Here is an 18,915-nt window from a genome sequence, read left to right on the forward strand (position 1 = left end):
TCTTTCTCATTCTCAATACCTGCATGCTAATATATACCTATATTAGATAAGTTTAATAGCTGACTTTGCGTAATGCACTCAACCATTTCCCAAGGGCACGATATGCCTTTATCCTATTTGTCTCTGTCTACAGAACTCTTCATCCACTCGCTATATGCCAGCAAATAATGCTGATATCGCTTCTTGATAGATTCTACACTTATATTTTCCACTTCTACTTGGATCTTCTTTGAATTCTTGTTATCTTTCGAATTTATTAATATCATTAATGCTAAAGTGTAAAAAAATTTCAAAATTTGCGCGAATTTGACGCAGAACGTCTGGTTTTAGTTTCATTCTCCCATTTGGAGTTAAATTTACTCCAAGGAAGACTGTAAATAATTGCTTGCTCACAACTTCATGCGCAGTAATATTTATTTCAACAAATTCTGCAAAACTTTTTAAGCTCTTGTTCCATTAACTCTTTCTAAACTAACTTATAATTACTTTTCTTTACAAAAAACTGTTTTAACAATTGAATAAACAAAAAAAAAAATAATAATTATAATATTAATGGCATTGTTTAAATTTACGCTGACGCATTTTTAAAATAGAAAATTTAAAAAATATATATCAGCGGCATTTATTTATTCCAACGCAATGTCACTCAAGGGACGTTATTAATTGTCATGCACAAATGTACAATGCTGCTGTTGATATATCAATCGTCATGCGTGAACACGTAGGTCATATAAATAAAAATACAAGTCGCACGTGTGTGCCATCATTTCAAAAGCTATTGAACACAACCAAATGCCGATCAATTGGGTCGCGGGTTAAGTACCATTTTGAGCAATTACCGGGACAATTGTTCACAAAAAAAGGAAACAATTATTTCGATCGATTAAACCATTTAGTCTAAAACGTTTATTTTTAAACTCCGTGTCGTATTTTTTCGGTTCAACAAATTCCCTCGGCGTATTTGTTTACTATGTTAATTTATTCATACTAGTAATTAAATAGGTATTTGAGGTCTTAGTAGCTTATCGCAAGATCTAATCCTCAATAGCATACACGAGAGCTTATGCGATAGTTAATTTTTCCTTATGTTTACCCTCGGATATATTTCATTTTATTTATTTATTTATAAATAGTAATTTTGATTAAATATTCTACTGTGCAGTTCAGTGTCTAGACTCTATCAATCATTTTCAATTTTTTAAATTTCGATTTCATTTATTTGTTCTATTATCAGTCAATCACATACAGGTAAAGTCAATCAAATCGAAATAAAGGTTTCAAATTCAAAGGATACCTTTGTTTTTTACTGTAAATCTACAAAATTGAACTATGGAAAGTGATGAATTATTTGATGAGTGTTTTAGGCTCAATAAAAAAAAAGTGTAAAAAAGATAAAAGGTGTTTTTAAACTAGTATTAGATGAAAGTGACCTAGTTCAGTTGTCTAAACGAGACAGAACAATCCAACGAATCGGTGTTTCATTGGCTCTCTATTTTACCACCTTGTCTATGTTTTATTTTTTTACTCTTCACAATATATACACACATGTAAACGCGAAATGGATATATATGTATATATATATATATTTCGTTACTTCTACTATTTAAATTTACATACAAACTGCCCGGCCAATCGATACAGATTCCAACTTACTTCGTGAAACGAACGATTTTCATTTTTATTTTTATTTCATGTTACTTTCAATTTATATTATTTTTTATCTTGTTATCAAAGGGAATTCACTTATAAGCTTGAAATCATTGAATTTTACGAGACTTTAGTTTTAATTAGTATTCTTTTAGTTTAAAATACATGAGTTCAACTTTGTTCTATTTTTCATGCTAATAATTAATTTCGTTTTTATGATCAAAAGTATTTTCAGTTTTATAAAAAAAGAGTTTCATGTTATCAATGCTTTGAAAATTAAAATTTCGAAGTATTAGATGCCATTTGAAAATCGCTGATTTCAATTTCATGAATCATGCAACATTAAATTGGGAATTTCTATTTGTGCATTTTTTTCCAAAAATGAAATTTCAAACCATGGCATGGCAAGTTGCATGAAAAATTTTCTGCGCTATATTGAAAAAGTGGCAAATTTACTACATGTTACTTAAAAAATTTGCTTTTAGACTCATTATTTGTGTAGCTCGAAAAAATTTCATTTTCTCTGACTCTTTCCAAAAATAGCTGTCATCCATGCATGGAATTCAAACAAAATATCGAAAAATTTCATCAAAATTTCGATGTCCAAATTTCTCGGCTTGATTTTCATTACTTCAAAAACTTATTGTCATTATATTATTGCTACACTAATTAAATTTTATTAAATAGACTATGACACTATTAGTTACATAAATTATAGATCCAGATATTAAATAATTAAAATAAAAGTAATAATTAATGTATCACGTGAACAGATGTTTAGCGTTGATAAAAAGTTATAACGAACTGAAACACGACGTGTGAATCAAGTCACGATCTAGGATCTAAATAGTATTTTATGTTTTAGATCGGGAGCATTAAATGCATATGAGTTTGACTATAAGTTAAAGCGTAGTTCATTTTAGTTGAGGTCACTAGACAATCTGAAATACTTGTGATACGACATTAATGATAAAATTATCTAATTAACAGGAGGAAAAGGAACTAGGCGTTGTTAAAGTTAGGATATGACATAACTCAATCATATTTATGGTATCGGATAGTGCGAGCAGTGCGCTTGTTATCGTCAGTGGACTTAACTATATATAATGGGGAAACTAGTATCGAAGCTTTTAGTTCCACTATTATAGTTTGTACTACACTAGGTCAAAGTATTTTAGTATTTCGGTACTATCTTTAATTATACAACACAACTGTTAGATTTAATATTCATATTTGGTCATAACCAAAAATTATATGACGATGGGTATGAAGCCATTGCGATCTGTTATTTTTTATTACCCTGTTAAAAATTTTGAGTCGGCGGGGTGGTGTGAATAATATTAAAATTTTCAACACTGCGGGTGTAAACCTATATATTATTTGATCATTTTTAACTACAGATTATATTATCAGACAATATTTGCGGTAATAACACTGAGTGATGTGAAAGAAAACACTCATATCGTATTAACAGTACGCAACTTGATATTTCACACCATCAATTCACACCCAGCAAACTGTGTAAAGTCCTCTGGGACCATTCTTACACCAAAAATTTTTTGCAATACATTTTAAACTTTATAGTGATAAAAAATTTATTAATAATTTTTTCACAGTATTATATTGCATTTTATGTAGCTGTCATTTTATTTAGCTTGTTATTAATTTCGGATGAATAATAAATTACCATTGGTGGAAATTTTACTTAATAATCGGTAAGTAAATTCACTTTAGGAAAAAATCTTTCAAATTTTATGAGTAATCTATTGCCGTCGTATCACAAAACTTTAAAATAGTTTTGCCATTGTGTCTAATTTCATCGAGTAGCTTCCGAAAGTACCATCTGTTCAACAATTTATACATTTATATATATAGACGGAATATAACGTTTCCTACAATTGCACTAACCCGAGAAAATCTTAGCGGATTAATATGAAATTTTTTATAGATACTTTTTAGACAAATCGTACAACTGAATAATTAATTTTAAAAAGTAATTTATACTATTTAATCGCAATAGCTTATATTTAGAATACAAAATCACCAGTAGATTAATTAATCCTTATGTCTAATGACATAAAATTTATATGAATAAAAAATTAGCAACATAATAAATTGCCGATCTTAATCAGACACATTATAATCCCAAGAATTAAGTGCCTGGAATATTAAACTCAGTGGTCTTATCACGCATCGCGCGGTCGATTTAGATTTGCATAATTACTTTGCACAGCTTTACTACACAATTCTCTGTCGCATTATACTTTTTCGGCCATTGGTCCACGTACTCTTATGAAAAATACTGCCTTTTAATGTCCAACCCATCTATACATAAATATATACCAAAGCGGGTTTCAAAAGAGGTGCGTACTCAAGGAAATATAAGTTTTCGGAGAATACGCTAATTTGAAATGACTAGAATAAATTTTCAGCTGGTTAGAAAAAAAAATTTCATTTTTTGCGAGCAAAATGGGATACCCCTCTATAGATATATAATAGTAAAAAATAACAATATATGTTTAGGGTAGAAGAGAGGTGAAATTTCCGAAATCTATATATCGTCTATATAATTTGCAATCATTGATTGTCACGTACATTTTCGAGTACTGTACAATTATATTCCGATAGTTTATCGATCGATCATCAGAGTTTCAATACCCGATGGATTTTAGCAGTTCTGGTGTTAGTTGTGGGCATAGAGCGTACTAAGTGGGTGGTCAAGCTCTACTGTGAGATCGTTAGTTCGCCACTCATCATATGTCTGTTATCTATATCTTTATATATATATATATATATATATATACATATATATCTCTCTCTGTCTATCTATACATCGAGTTAGATTAAACACAATCAATCTATTAAATTGAAATGTGATAATGACGCTAATTACTTCATCAATATATAGGTATCTATAAATTTTAAATCCACTATTTAGCAAAAAATGATAAATTTTTGTGATTACTCTTAACTATGAACAAAATATTGCAAAAAAATCCGAGGGAATTTGTAATCCGAATTAACGTCACTCGATTTCGAAGTTTAAAAATAATCCCTGGGTTTTATTTTAATCCTCATTCACTCTAATTACAGAGTTTCGATGTTCAAATAAATTTATATTTAATAAAAAAAAATTTATACGAAATGATAAATAAATTATTTTGAGTATGAATTATTTTTATTCTTCATATTTCACTCCGCGAATGTTTGCAGTAATTATTTACGCGTAATCCAGTTTCTGTTTAAAAAACTGAAGTCAATAAACTATTTTTAAACATCATAAAACTCCATTAATCAGTGAAATGGATAAATTGCTTCCGAATTTGTGATTTCAATAAATCATTGTTTTTATATCGAGAATAAAAACCTTGATAACTTTTATTGAATCAATCATGTCCGACAACTCAGTAACGGAAGTACTAGACTTATCTGGGTGTAATCGGCTTAAGATTTTTAAATTCTAGCTCAGCTTAATTTGTTATCTTGATAAAAATCTAAAGGAATTTTCGCGCATCCGTCTCGAATTCCCGAGTTTATTTAATTTTAATCTTAATCTCTATCTGAAAAATTAATTGTGTTATTTTTTCCACTATAAAGTAAAACTATTGATGCAACAAAGTAAGCTTATTTATCGAGAGTATCAATTTAATTTAAACGTTTATTTCGGTCTTGTATTCTTTGTTCCCGAAAGCAAACTACTCAGCCGGAATAATGCTAATTAACAAAATGCGTCGGTGTAAAACTTAACAGCCTGATTTTTAGTCAATAAAAATTCAGTTAACTAGAGAAAACTTAAATTAAATACGACGGTGCAAAGCCATTTGTAAATTACTGGTCTTACTTAAAATAAATTATTTAATTTCGAAACTCAGTAAAGTTTTTTTTTTTTTATTTTAAATAAAAGTAATGAAGTTTATGGAATAAATAAATAAAACTTGGTAGTCAAGCAGTCTGATAAAGAGAATGAGAAACGAATTTTCATTTGACTGAGGATTTTAGTGGTTTAACTTTTAAGGTTCTACTTAGCTGTAGTTGTAGATGGTGATGGTGATGCCTAAGGCTTGCAGGTAAAACTAATAGACGAGCTTTAACTACTCACGATTAATAGCTATCCACTTATATATATATATTCTACTCTCAAGTTTTCTCAACAAACGACCGAGCAAACGAACGATTCTTAAAACGACGGCATCAACTTCTTCAGTGCTTTTACTTACATCCAACTTTTCTCTTCAACGGATAAAATTGACTAGTCCTTGATTTTAAAGATCGCGTACTAGAACAACTTCTTGTTCTTTTCAACCGAGGAAATTTAATTTACGGAAGCTAACAACAATTTATTATAGTTCTGATATGGCCAAGTGACTTTCTATTAGATTTTATAGAAATCCAATTGTATTGGCCCTCAGAGCGCGGCTTACATGAAATTTTGCTATAATATGTATCAAATCATCTAGGGATCGAAATTTATCTGCGGGATAAAAACCGGCTCATATCGATAGCGCGTACGTTCTTATCAGATCGCAATTAAAGTTTGAAAATTATCGCAGGGCGGCTGGCTTGATCAAGTTCTAAGATGGCCAAATCGAGCCCTTTAGTTAGAAGATTTCGGCCATTTTTTAAATTTGTCGAAATAGAATTTTTTAGATGATCTTAATCAAACTTTCAGAAAAACGCCAGAGCATCAATTAAGAACAAAAATAAATGTGTTGTCAAATAACAATAGTTACATTTATATATTTAATAACTGAATCTGACATTGTCAGACTGAAGAAAAGACGGGTTTCCTTGTTGACAAAATTAAATTTACAGAAAACGATAAAATCCTCAGGTAGTAAAGTACATTTCTCAGGTAATTCAATTTATGTTTAAGAATTAATTCTATTCACCACTCAGTGACAATCCACTCAATCAATCATAATTCAATTTTTTGTCAGTTAAATAACTTTATTTGTTTTAAAATATAATTTGTACCTTAATTAACATAAATTCAAAACTCGTGGAAAACTTTATCCAAATTTTCTAATTAAATTAATATTTTAAGCTTTCCATAACCAATCCAATAAATTTCAGTTTCTAAAATTACCCTCGATTTAATATATATATATATATATATATATGGGTATGTATTGATGAATCGGCATATACATTTAAGTGCTAATAGTGTAAGAACATGACGTCAATGTTCGGGAAACCGCACAAAAACCAATTGCAGAGAGCTCGTGAAAGAGATTAGAGTAAATCCGGCGACCTAACTGATAATACTCGTTTCAGAGGCTTTACCTGATTAATACTTTTATTTTTACATTATAATTCCTATCACTTTCAAATAAATTATTCAAACTCGACATTAATAACGAATTAATGAATTTCCGAACTCGGAAATTAAATGACCATTGAAATTTTTAAAATTACTATTCATCGATGATTATTAATTTATTTTAAGGTTCATTCAATGCTTTAATATTTTTAATCTTTATACGTTAACTTTAATTATGAAATTCAAACAAAAATTTATTCAAGTCTTTATTTTATTTTTTTTTAGTCTCTGGGTTGTTAAATAAAACGAAGCATCAGTAAAAATACACGATGTTACATATCAGTATGTAAATATCAAAGAATATTGTCAGGTAAATTTTAAATTCCAATAGACCAGAGTATAAAGTCCAATGGTGGCAGTCCAATGCCAGGCAGAATGAAAACGCGTTGGCGCAGCTCGTTGTTTGCTCGTAATCACGATTATTTAAAGCTCCCGTTTTCCACAGCTTCATTTGCTCTGGATACGTTTCTTTTTTACGATTCACTAGTTGCTACTGCTGCTTCAATACTTTCACTAAATATTTATACTTTTTAACTTTACTATTTATTTATTTTATAATTACACTAGATATTAATTAGACGGTCCATATAAAAATAATTAACGACCGAAAAAAACAACCAATGGTAAAGACAGGGATCCGCGTGTACTCGACGTTTTATATTGCCTTATATCTATTACAAATTTATAATATTTTTTATCACAGCCATTTTCCTGTATTTTATAACGAACCGCGCTATTTATTAATACGATGTTATCGCGTCACATGAGGAATAAATTACAAAAAAAAAATAGTAATAAATAATTCGCTACAGTTCGCTTTACATTCAAAAATTAGTGCCGGATTAATTAGTACGTGAGTAGCCATGATACAAAAGAATAATATTGTTAATTCATAAAAAATATGAAAAATAATTCAACGGATCCGCATTTGCATTTTAACAAATGGCAATTTGCGATTGCGGTATATTTATTGTTTAAATTAAATGGCTGCTGGTGATTAAATTCTCATAGGAATATAAATTTTATCATTGGCTTTGTGTAATTACGAATTTTAATTACTAAGGATTACATGAATATAATTTTTAATAACTCATTTATTTTAAATTTTCATTATTTTTATAAAATAATTATTTATTCAAACTAATTAGTACCATAATTATTTTACTCACGTGACGGAATTATTTCAATGCTGGTTTGTTACTCTGAGGTCTAGGGTTCTAATCCTGACTTGGGCTTTTTTGCGTTAAAGAGGAGAAGAGGTCACCAAAAAGGTGATCAACTTTACCGGCCGGGTTTCGGGTCTCAAAGAATTCTTAAGTAAAGAAAAAAAATGCATTATTCTAAAATGGCTGCCATAAGAAATAAATAAACTTTCTATAGAACAAAGATATAAAAGCCATTGAATTTAACAAGCGTCACCTTTTATGGAAGCAATTGAATTGAGAAAGTCTTTTGCAAACACTCGTTAATCTCGTCACGTAATCTTTCAATGAGATCCTGATGTTTTTCTCTCATTGAGCTCAGCATCAATGCAGCCAAGACTCGGTCTGAGTGTTAAATGTGAAAAATTAAAGTAGTACTTATGCTTGCTATAAATATTTTAAAAAAGTTTAAAAATCACTTGACTACTTCCGTATTTAATCACAATTACTTTTTACTAGAGATATTTTTATTTTTAAAATATATACGAGGGTATTAAAAGTATTACTCGTGATTTGTCTCATGTAAAATGTTCTTCTGTAACTTTTTATATCTGACTTTTAAGTTTTACTATAACTTACAAACTTACAAGTAGTTTTATTGCAAAACTTGAGGAGAATAAAAATTATTTGAATATTTATAATATTCTGGCGATAAATTTTTTTTTTTAGATAAAAATTTTATTAAATTATCATAGTAATTGATCATGTTAATTTAATCTCTTAACTTTGCCGGATTTAATTAATATTTAATAATTACAAAAATATAAAAAAAGTCGACTTTATAAAATCATTGATCTAGTAGAAAAAAAAAAAAAAATGAGAACGCGGTAAAGTGGATAAAAAAAAAGTGCCGTGACCGACAAAAAGCATCTTTCTCTTTTGTTTGCCTCGGGGTTCTATTTCTCGATTGAAAATTTTCCAATCACACGTGTCCTTTATTGAGTCATCGACCTTACCGCCCTATGTTTCATCTAGTCTTTTGTAAAAATAAAAAATAATAAAAGTGCAACAAAAATAAATAACAAATTTAAATGTAATCGCAAATAAAAATCAGGATTTATTTCATGCCAATTATTTAACATTTTTTTTCTGTTACAGATTACGAAATGTTCTGAAGTATCAAAATAAATATAACTAATTAAAAATCATGAGGATAGCTCTTATTTTAGTGACTCTCGTGTTCGAGATTAATTTATATTTTACAGGTAAGATATGAATTATTCATTTTCTCGTCATAATCATTTATGCTGCTATACATATCTGCTGCTAATAAAAAAGTTTTTGATATTAATGTATAATATTTTTGGGTAAGAATCGTGGCCCGCGTTTCATAAGAAAGTTATATAGACGATATATGAATTTGGTGTAGAAAATATCTGCGAAATCTGGAAGCGATCCAATAGTCGTTCCGCCGAAAGATCCTCGAAGGCTGATGTATATTATAGTAGAAAATTATCTAGAAAGCTCATGAGGACTTTCGGAAATAAAGGGTCTAGCCAAAAAAGTATTCACTATTATTTAACTTATTTTTATTAAACTAAATGCGTTTAGTGGCCCGATAAATATAAACTCATGTAAAAGAATATTCCGCATGAGAAGCTTTTAAATTTCCTAGGAACGGAAGCGTTAATTTTTCAGTAGATTTAAAAAATTCAAGACTCGAAATTAGTACATTTTCGCTGATGCTCTGAAAAATCACTAAATTACTTCTAACTTGAGTTTTGAATTTTTAAAGGTTATTTGAACATGTAACTCAAAGCTTCAAATGTTTAGCATTTCGAAATTCCTCAAAAAGAAAGTTTTCGGTGTTGCTTTTTTTTTTACAGATAAGTTTACACGAAAAGCACTTTATTCAATATATCTTGTGTTTAAGGAGTAATTTCCGGTTAATATGGCTGTCGTTGAAGTTTAACTGACAAGTTTGTGCACACGATTTATTAAGTCTACTCATAAGATGGGCTTTAAAGTTGACGACGTGACTAACCGCTGATTATGAATTATGTCAATGAACATATAGTACTTTCTCAAACTTTCTAAGCCTACTTTGCCATTATTTAGTTCCCTATATACATACCGAAACCTTAAATTTATTTTTCCCCCCAAAATAATAATAATAATAATAATCACAATGACAAAAAGGAACGAATGCTTCAGAGAACTTGTAATTTTATTTCTACAATAAATTAGGCAGCCACTCACATTTTAACAAGAAATAGTCATATAACAAAGACAATAAAATATTTCATGCTCTGTGTGCGTAAGAAAAATAAATTTAAAAAAAATCTTGTCTTTCAAACGTAATTTTCTTTTTACATTTTTCTGCGTCAATACATTCCATTTTATTGCTGGATAAAAAAGGAAACCTGCTTAAAATGGTTATAACTCAAATAAAAAAAAAAATTTAACCTGGCTTTTGAATAGCTCATTCCATAGCTTTTGGTATTTTTTTTTTTTATTCGCTTGATTTATTCTTTGTTCTGTAGCTTACAGGACATTATTTGACCACTAAAATTTATAAAAGGATCCAGGAATATTCACTTAATTCCTTCAAATAAAAAGTTTTTCATTCCCATTCTATAATTCTACCCCATTCTGGTATTTTTAGATGGGCATTAAATGAAAAAACCTTTTAATTTTTTTGCTTAAATACATTATAAATTTACATAAATTTGCCAATAAGCCCAGCTGGGAGAATAGAACTCAACAGAAAAAATAGAAATTGAATTAATATTCAAAATAAAAATAATTTTAAAAATTCTAATATTTAAGTATTAAATCATGATGTCAAAATGTTAACAAAGATGTCAATTGTCCAGAAAAATATCAATAAATATATAAATCAATACATTTACACTGACCTACTCCCAGTTAACGACCAAGTATTCACTTACATGCCCAATTATTAGCTTACTAGAATAATTATATCGATATGCATTACTCATTAAATTAACACTATAATTGAGCTTCAATTAAGGAAAATTGGGGTGGAATTAAAAGCGACAATTTAACAGTATGGGTCGATACTCTGCAACACAAACGAATTTAATATTTCACTAAGCATTAGAAAGATAATCTAACAGACTACTAATTAATTGACTTAACAATTGTCAGTAAATTTCGAAATACAAGTGGAGCTCGGCGGTAACCGTCTAAGTTAATTTGTACTTGCGGATAACCGAAGAACCGTTCCTTTAATTTAGCCAAATGTACCCACGTGCTACTTGTTACTACCCTACTCAATATACATACAATTAGTCATCAAGTGTCTCTCCCTTTCATCAATTTCAGTCAACTATAATTAACGTTAATTATATGTTTCATTTTTAAAAATTATTATTGGAGCCTTCTGGCACGAATAAAAAATTTATGTCCGATGCTAAAAAATTATCAGAATTTAATCTGGAAAATTTTCTGTAGGATATCGGTTACTAATAATAATAGGTATTGTTATTATGATTAATATTAATAAATTGATTTATTAAATGACGCAGAAAGTGAGGCCATGCAGCAGCAGAAGAAGACAAGTGGCGATAATGCGATTGCCCATACAGATGATAATAATAAACTCGCTGACGAAGAACTTGGCGCTCGTGCACGTCAAGTTGTTGCACAAAAAGGTGGAACTGCAACATTGCCATGTAAATTTTCTGAACCCGGCGCTGGAATTGTAAGTATTACCACTTTTAGTAAAATATTTGATAATATATTTTACTTTTATTTTATTTAAAGTAAAAAACAATACTCAACTAAATTCCGTCTTGACAAATTTATTTTTCCAAGGACATCATACTTTTAATCAGATCACGAAGCCGCGAAAATTTATTTATTAAAATCGAAGGCATGAAATTAAAAAAAAAATAATCGCGTGTATTGGAGTGTAGTTTTATGGTTATCTCCCATAGAAATGAAAGGAGAGCAGACACTCGGAACAATGTCTGTCGATAATAATACTTTCGAAAGAGGGAAAATAAGAATAACGGCGTATCTGCTGCACATAACGTCTCCCTTTTTCAGTTTAATCTTGATAAAAAGATTACTTATCATCATAACTCCCCATTATTTTCTCTCCGCTTCATACTTTTTCTCTCTTCTATCTTAAATATTATTATTATTATTATTATTAATTGCTTAGCAAGAATTATAAACTCCGACAATCATATAATATTTTCGTGTTGAAATGAATTAAATATTTACAGACAGTTGAAAGTTTTATTGGAATACTAATTATTGTCTGTTTTAAGGAAAAGGTACTAATTTTGACTATCCTAGACTTCGGAGAATTAATGAGTGCGGGTAATTAGGTCAAGATATCATTTTAAAAGTTATCGAACAATGTTATTTATATATATATTTTTTTTTTTTCGCTAACAAGTTTATCGGAAAATACAGATTATAATGGCAATGAGCGTTGCTCGTAATTAGTTTGTCGACGAGTTGAGATTACATCGAGTTTAACATCGCGCTGTTTCCACGAATATTAGTCACACAAATTTATACATTGTCAGATAATTTAATTACATTTATTTATTTATTTTTTTTTTATACTCATTAAAACCTGAGTAAAAAAAAAACACACTTATTTACGATTAATTAAACAAGTGTTATTATTAACAATTAATATTTTAAATAATTACTTTGTATAATATTATGATTATGAAGATAAAATTAAATGACTAATTTACGAAGCAGTGAATAAAGTCACGAATTTATGGATAATATATGATAAGACTGTAAAGCTAGTGACTTAACAAGACTACTATTACATTTGATTGCAAATACCAATCACGTGATGATAAAATTATTTATTATGATATCGAAAAATTGTCTAATAATTTTGAAATTAAATTATTTATAATTAATGACAAATCATATGGTGACCTCATAGTTTTGCTTACTGACTTTTTGGATAATAAATAAATTTATGACTAAAATGTCAAAAGTGGTGACAAGAAAAAAAATCACGACCGTATTTTGAAAGAAGAAAATTTCAATTTCGACATCATTTAACTAAATAATGAATTTAAAATTGTATCAGTAATTAAAATGACAAGTTGAATTTGTATATTTTATTGTAATAATTTATTGCGATATAACAAAGTAGTTTTGTAGTTAAGAAGACTTATTTTCTATAAGACGTATTCCAAGCAACAGATAAAGGTATCGATAAACGCAACGTTTATTCGTAAATTTGTGACACGAATCTAAAAATGAACAGAGCTGTAACTTCAATTCTTTGTTTGATTTTAATTATTTCTTTGGTAGCAATAATATTATACTTGACTATTCGTGAGCCGAGTGATAAAGTCGTCGATGATCAAAAAGTAGAAACATTCAAAAATAAGGTAAAATCGGCATCATCATTACTCAACAGCCTTTGGAGTGTAGAGAATTGTCAACCTATTGTTGATGAAGCAAATGATTCTGATTTTATTGATAAATTCATTAGACGTTTTACCGTTGGGAATTCTCAAGATTATATATCGACAGGAGGTATAGCTGATTTCGCTTGTAGTATCTCACATCACTATGCACATACAAATAAAAACGTAAATTACAAAATTTGTCTTGAGAAAATAATTGATTATTATTATGATAAACTGTTTAAAAAGTTGAATCCTCAGAAATTTACAATGGCCATTAATGAATATGCTCTATACGTGACAAGAATTTTTATTTTATACGGGTATCACTTGGAAAAAGATGGAACAGCCAACTTCTATAAAGAAAAATGTCATCCTGTTATTGTCAAATTGTTGCCGAAATTCAATTGTATTGTTGATAAAGATAGCTTTGGAGATATTAATTCTCTTTGGATTAATACAACCCGTCTGTTAACTCTTTATCTCTGCGATAAAGACCAGTATGATAAAGAAGTAAACAGTCCTGAAATGACAACATTCCGTAGTACCGTTGATTCAGATATAAAAAAAGACCATAGTAATTCGTTTTATTTAACTATCGACTACAACTTTTACTTTAAATTGTATAAGATTATAGTTGAAAGCTGAGGATGAAAAATTTATTTATTATCTTCATGATTAAACGTTAAATAATTAATCATATTTGAGTACGATTTTCAAAAAGCTGAATTACATGGAGATAAATTTATGGTAACAATTACAATATACTATGGAAATGGTGTCCATGTCTTATGGTAACAAATTTTTTTTCAACATCGATTATAAGAATGACATCTGGACTAATTTTGGTAACCACTCCTACATATAGGCTTTTAATTCCTATACGATATCGGAGTAGCTCCTATAAAATTATGGTAATAATTCCTTCGTCATTATGGTAATAGTTTCTATACTACTGTGGTAAACGTTACCATAAAATATGGTAATGATTTCCATAACATTTAGAAAATCTTCATATTGCGAGAATCATTGCCACAATATATAGTAACATTTACTATATTAATAGGGGAACGATTGCCATAATGTTATATGAATATTCCACAAATATAAAGGGAACGGTATTATGACGGTTGTCATGGTGTCTATAGTTTATTCCTATGTACACCGCATAATGCCAAGTAATTTTTACCATAACATTATGGGTTGATATTTCATAAACGCACTGAAAAAGATATACCATAATTTTCACTTCGTGTAGTGGATTAAGAAACTCATTTTTATTTTACTCAATTAGATACTGAATGAAAAAGATAGCGCACCATAAAAACAATTGATAGCACACTTCATACGGGTAATGATGTCCCATACCACGAACCTACGATTGAGTAACTCGCTGTACATTCCATGTGTACTTGAGATAGTTGTTATTTCTGATCATCACGCGATAACACCAAATGACCCACCGTAACATAAAAACCTCCCGTTTAACATTTTTTTTATTTCAAACTCCGGCAATCTTGTCCATTAAAATTTAAGCGCGTCCAATAATCTCTCCTTCCCTCTCCTAAAAAATTTCTTAATCTTGTAAATAAAAAATTAATCTCGTGTTTTAAATTTTTTAAACTTTTCTTAAAAAAAAAAAAAAAAAAAAAAAATTGTTTTTTCGCAACCACAATTTCGTGGTCCGAAAAATCGCAATGAAGCAGCTCTTGTAATATTTGGAGCTAACTCGGCTATTTGTACATTCATATATATTTAAGATAAAAGACTGTCGTTTTAAATGTAAACGTCGCATTTAATATCATCGTGCTCAAAGACCTTTTTGAAAGTTAAAATGCTTTAAATATATATATGAGTACTTTTAAAAAGTGACAAGTAGTCAAAAAAAATGTTCAGTGCTCGGAAAATAATTTACTGAAATTATCAAATCAAAGGAATACTTGATAAATTCATTCCCATTAACCATCTCATTAATAAAAATCAAATTTATCGAAATAAATAATTAATCAAGTTTTTAAATAAAGTAAATTAATTAATTCAGTTTACCGTGGCGTGTTGAATCAACAGTAAATATGATCTTTTATAAAGCGACTAAATATATCATTAATAATAAATATATCATACTACTGTAACATATAAATATATACAGCTTAGTGAAAGCTCTAATAACTCACAGCAATCGACTTTTATCACAAGTGCACGCGACGGTCCGACACAAGGACAATCACAATAACCATTGGGGGTATGGTTTAGTCCATTATTATCACTACAATAATTAATACTAAAGTTTATAGTCTATTGTGACTGCAAACTTGACCGATTTAGATTATCTATAGACTGTAATATTATTTATGATGAAAACGGTAATAGAAAAAATTCATTGATTGATTAACGTATTTAATTTTTAAAATCTTTGTCGATAGCGAGGTATTACAGGACCGTAGTTAATAAGTCTTTGAAGCTATTTCCGTAATACGGTATTGGAATCTTTGGATAATCCCCGGGATGGGTAATCCACGTATTCTTGGAAATAGCTGATTTTAGTTCCGCTGCAACGCGCAAACCTCAGGATCAAACTCTGTAAGTTACAATTCTGAGCCAGTGCTTACATTCTTGCCAAGGACAACTTGATAAACTCACTCTCTCGCTTTTTTTGAGTTTACGTTTATGGAAACGGATAAACTTTGGCTTAGAATCGAACGTGACAGAGTTGGATCGTATCATTTTATAATTAACGCTTGTAATTAGCATTATTTAAGAATTCATTTATTTATAGATGATAATTGACAGCTAATTATTTCCTCTAATGAATTTTTTATAAACTATAATTTTTTAATTTTCAATTACTTAAATGGTAATTTAAAATTTATTGAAGTCTATGTTTTGAAAAATGAGCGAGAAAACCCAAAATGAGGCCACAAAAAATTATTATAAATTGAAATCACAAAAGGCAAAATGGACCCTAAAATTTAAATAAAAAATCAGTCTTAAATATTTTTATTTTTATTGAATTAAAATTTTCAAAATTTAAATTAGAAAATGAATTTCAAGTTTTAAGAATTTTTTTTTTATTAAACACTTTGACCGCGCAGTCTTATTTCCGAGCTATAACTTGTAAAAAAAAAAAATACTAAAGAAATTTCTTTCCTCTAATTTAAAAGTGCCAAGACAATTTTATAATTACAGCAATTTATAATGTCTAACACGTTTATTAATTAAACTTTAACAAAAAATGAAGAATCCTTTCGTTTACTTTCTATTAAAAAGTTTAATTAAAAATACATAATACACGCGACTATAATACCTTTATATTTTTTGCGCTGTTCTTCAAGCAAATTTTAACTTCAGCCTTTTTATTTTTATTCGCTCCGCTAATAGCTATTAGCGTCACCGACGTGATCAAACAATTAATCCAATCATTAAAAATACATTCTTGTCCGAGTGCTAAAAAAAGCCGATGGAAAGTCAATAAAATAATTGAAATGAATTTATGGATAACGTGTCCTCGTTTGATATATTTGTTACAGGTGACATGGGTGAGAAGAAGAGACAGGCAATTGTTAACTGTCGGAACGGCGACGCACTCAGTGGATAATCGATTTATGATAAGAGTATCCAGTTCCGATTGGGCACTTGTTATTCGTCGTGTTACACTAGATGACGCTGGTCTTTATGAGTGTCAGGTAATTAATCAACCAATCAGTCAATCAACTAATCAATCAATCATTCAATTAATTGATCAATTAATTATTAATCATTGTCCAGATTGCAACTTATCCAGTAGAACAACACTTTGTACGTCTGGCGGTAACAGAAGCGTACTCGGTGATACCCGGTGGCCCGGATCTACATGTCAAGCAAGGCTCGAGTTTGAAACTTGAGTGCCACCTGATGGCAGCCACCGAGCCGCCAAATTTCGTGTTCTGGTATCAGGAAGGACGCATGATTAATTACGACGCGGATCCTCGTGTCAGCGTTGAACTCACTCAGAATGGCTCTATTCTAAAGGTTGAAAAAATTAAAATCACACATGGCGGCAACTATACCTGCTCACCCAGCAACGCGAAATCATCTTCCGTTAATATTCATGTTATCGAAGGTACACCAATTTGCTTTTTTTCCAAACTTTACGAAAAAATTAAATGTTTTAACAGGGGAGTGTTTTTTCTTTTAAAAATCATGTCTCATTTTACCCCACTCTTTCCTAAAATATTTCTAATTCCGAGAATCGGTTAAATTAATTTTTTTCTCAGGTAAAAAAATTTAAAAAATTTCCTTTGAATAAAAAAAAAAAAAAAAAAAAAAAAAAAAATGAAATGACTATTTATCGCTTACCATAATCTCAGGGGTTAAAAGTTGTCGATAAGCCGTAATATAGTGTGATAAATTTTTCAGAAGAAGAAAAACCAGCCGCAATGCACGGTGGCGACAGACGAAACCCCAGCCCGGCGATACTTGCAAGCAACTTTCTCGCTTCCCTGTTGGCCGCCGTCAGCTGGAGGATACCCGCCTTCTCGAGTCTCTACCCAACGTGAACAATTCACTTGCTCACAAAACTTTAATCCGTGTGCATGCGTGCCGAGTGTTATTGTTACAAACTTTGTGGTTTAAACTTTAAGTTATTGTGTCCTACGATACGATACTTTATTTACAGTGACTCGTTTCCATATATATATATTTATTATTAAAGTCGCTGCCACTGAAAACTTATTAATTTATTACATAAGATTGCTATCTGCTTATCAAGTTCAAATTTAATTACCTACACAAAATAAAAAAATTTCTTGACGCAAGAAAAAATTTTCTCACCCCAAGTAAATTTTGGAGCGATAAAAATTTATTACGCCAAGAAATTCTTTTTTTTCTGTGTAGGAAACGTATGACTGTTAATTGTAACTTAATATCTAAATAATTAATTAATTAATTAATAATAATAATAATAATAATAATAATTGTTTAATGTATAAACTAATAAGGTCGGATGATTTAATAAACAAAGTGAGTGCTCAATGAGTGTAATGGGATATATTTGTCTTGTGTAAATTAAAAGTATCCTCGGTGAAGGGAAGCCTTCCAATAAAATAACAGACTTGTAATCCGAGTCGCTATTAAATTTAATAACTAAGACAACACTGAGCTATTGTTTATCCTCGACGTCTTTTGTACTTGTATATATTTTTTTAAACCTACTTAATATTATCAGCAGTAATTGCTAAATAGTAATTATTAATTAGTCTTCATTGTAATTAAATAATTATCTCTTATTTATTTTATTGAATTATGGAAGGACTTCCCTTCGTGCGATTTTAATATTTCATGTTAATGTTATTTAAATTAAAATATATATTTAATAATAATGTTGATTATACTTTTGATTTATTATTTA

The 18,915-nt window shown here is 29.3% G+C and overlaps 2 protein-coding genes across 3 annotated transcripts; both read left to right on the top strand.

Annotated features, from left to right (window-relative positions):
* Positions 1 to 1,163: 1,163 nt before the first annotated feature.
* Positions 1,164 to 18,700, top strand: LOC103578750 (neural cell adhesion molecule 2). 2 transcript variants are annotated; one of them, XM_008559918.2, is made up of 6 exons: positions 1,164 to 1,248; positions 9,268 to 9,374; positions 11,661 to 11,836; positions 17,057 to 17,212; positions 17,295 to 17,628; positions 17,925 to 18,700. In XM_008559918.2, the coding sequence occupies exons 2-6, from the start codon at positions 9,317 to 9,319 to the stop codon at positions 18,062 to 18,064; spliced, it is 864 nt and encodes a 287-aa protein (XP_008558140.1). In that variant the 5' UTR covers positions 1,164 to 1,248; positions 9,268 to 9,316; the 3' UTR covers positions 18,065 to 18,700. The 2 variants fall into 2 exon arrangements, with proteins under 2 accessions (XP_008558140.1, XP_008558141.1); XM_008559919.2 differs by lacking the exon at positions 1,164 to 1,248 and adding an exon at positions 3,278 to 3,362.
* On the top strand, positions 13,294 to 14,361 carry LOC128667572 (uncharacterized). Its single transcript, XM_053738185.1, has one exon. It carries the CDS (start codon positions 13,377 to 13,379, stop codon positions 14,175 to 14,177), a length of 801 nt encoding a protein of 266 aa, XP_053594160.1. The 5' UTR covers positions 13,294 to 13,376; the 3' UTR covers positions 14,178 to 14,361.
* Positions 18,701 to 18,915: the final 215 nt, after the last annotated feature.

Source organism: Microplitis demolitor, chromosome 4, assembly GCF_026212275.2.
Source record: "Microplitis demolitor isolate Queensland-Clemson2020A chromosome 4, iyMicDemo2.1a, whole genome shotgun sequence".
NCBI classification, from domain to species: Eukaryota; Metazoa; Arthropoda; class Insecta; order Hymenoptera; family Braconidae; genus Microplitis; species Microplitis demolitor.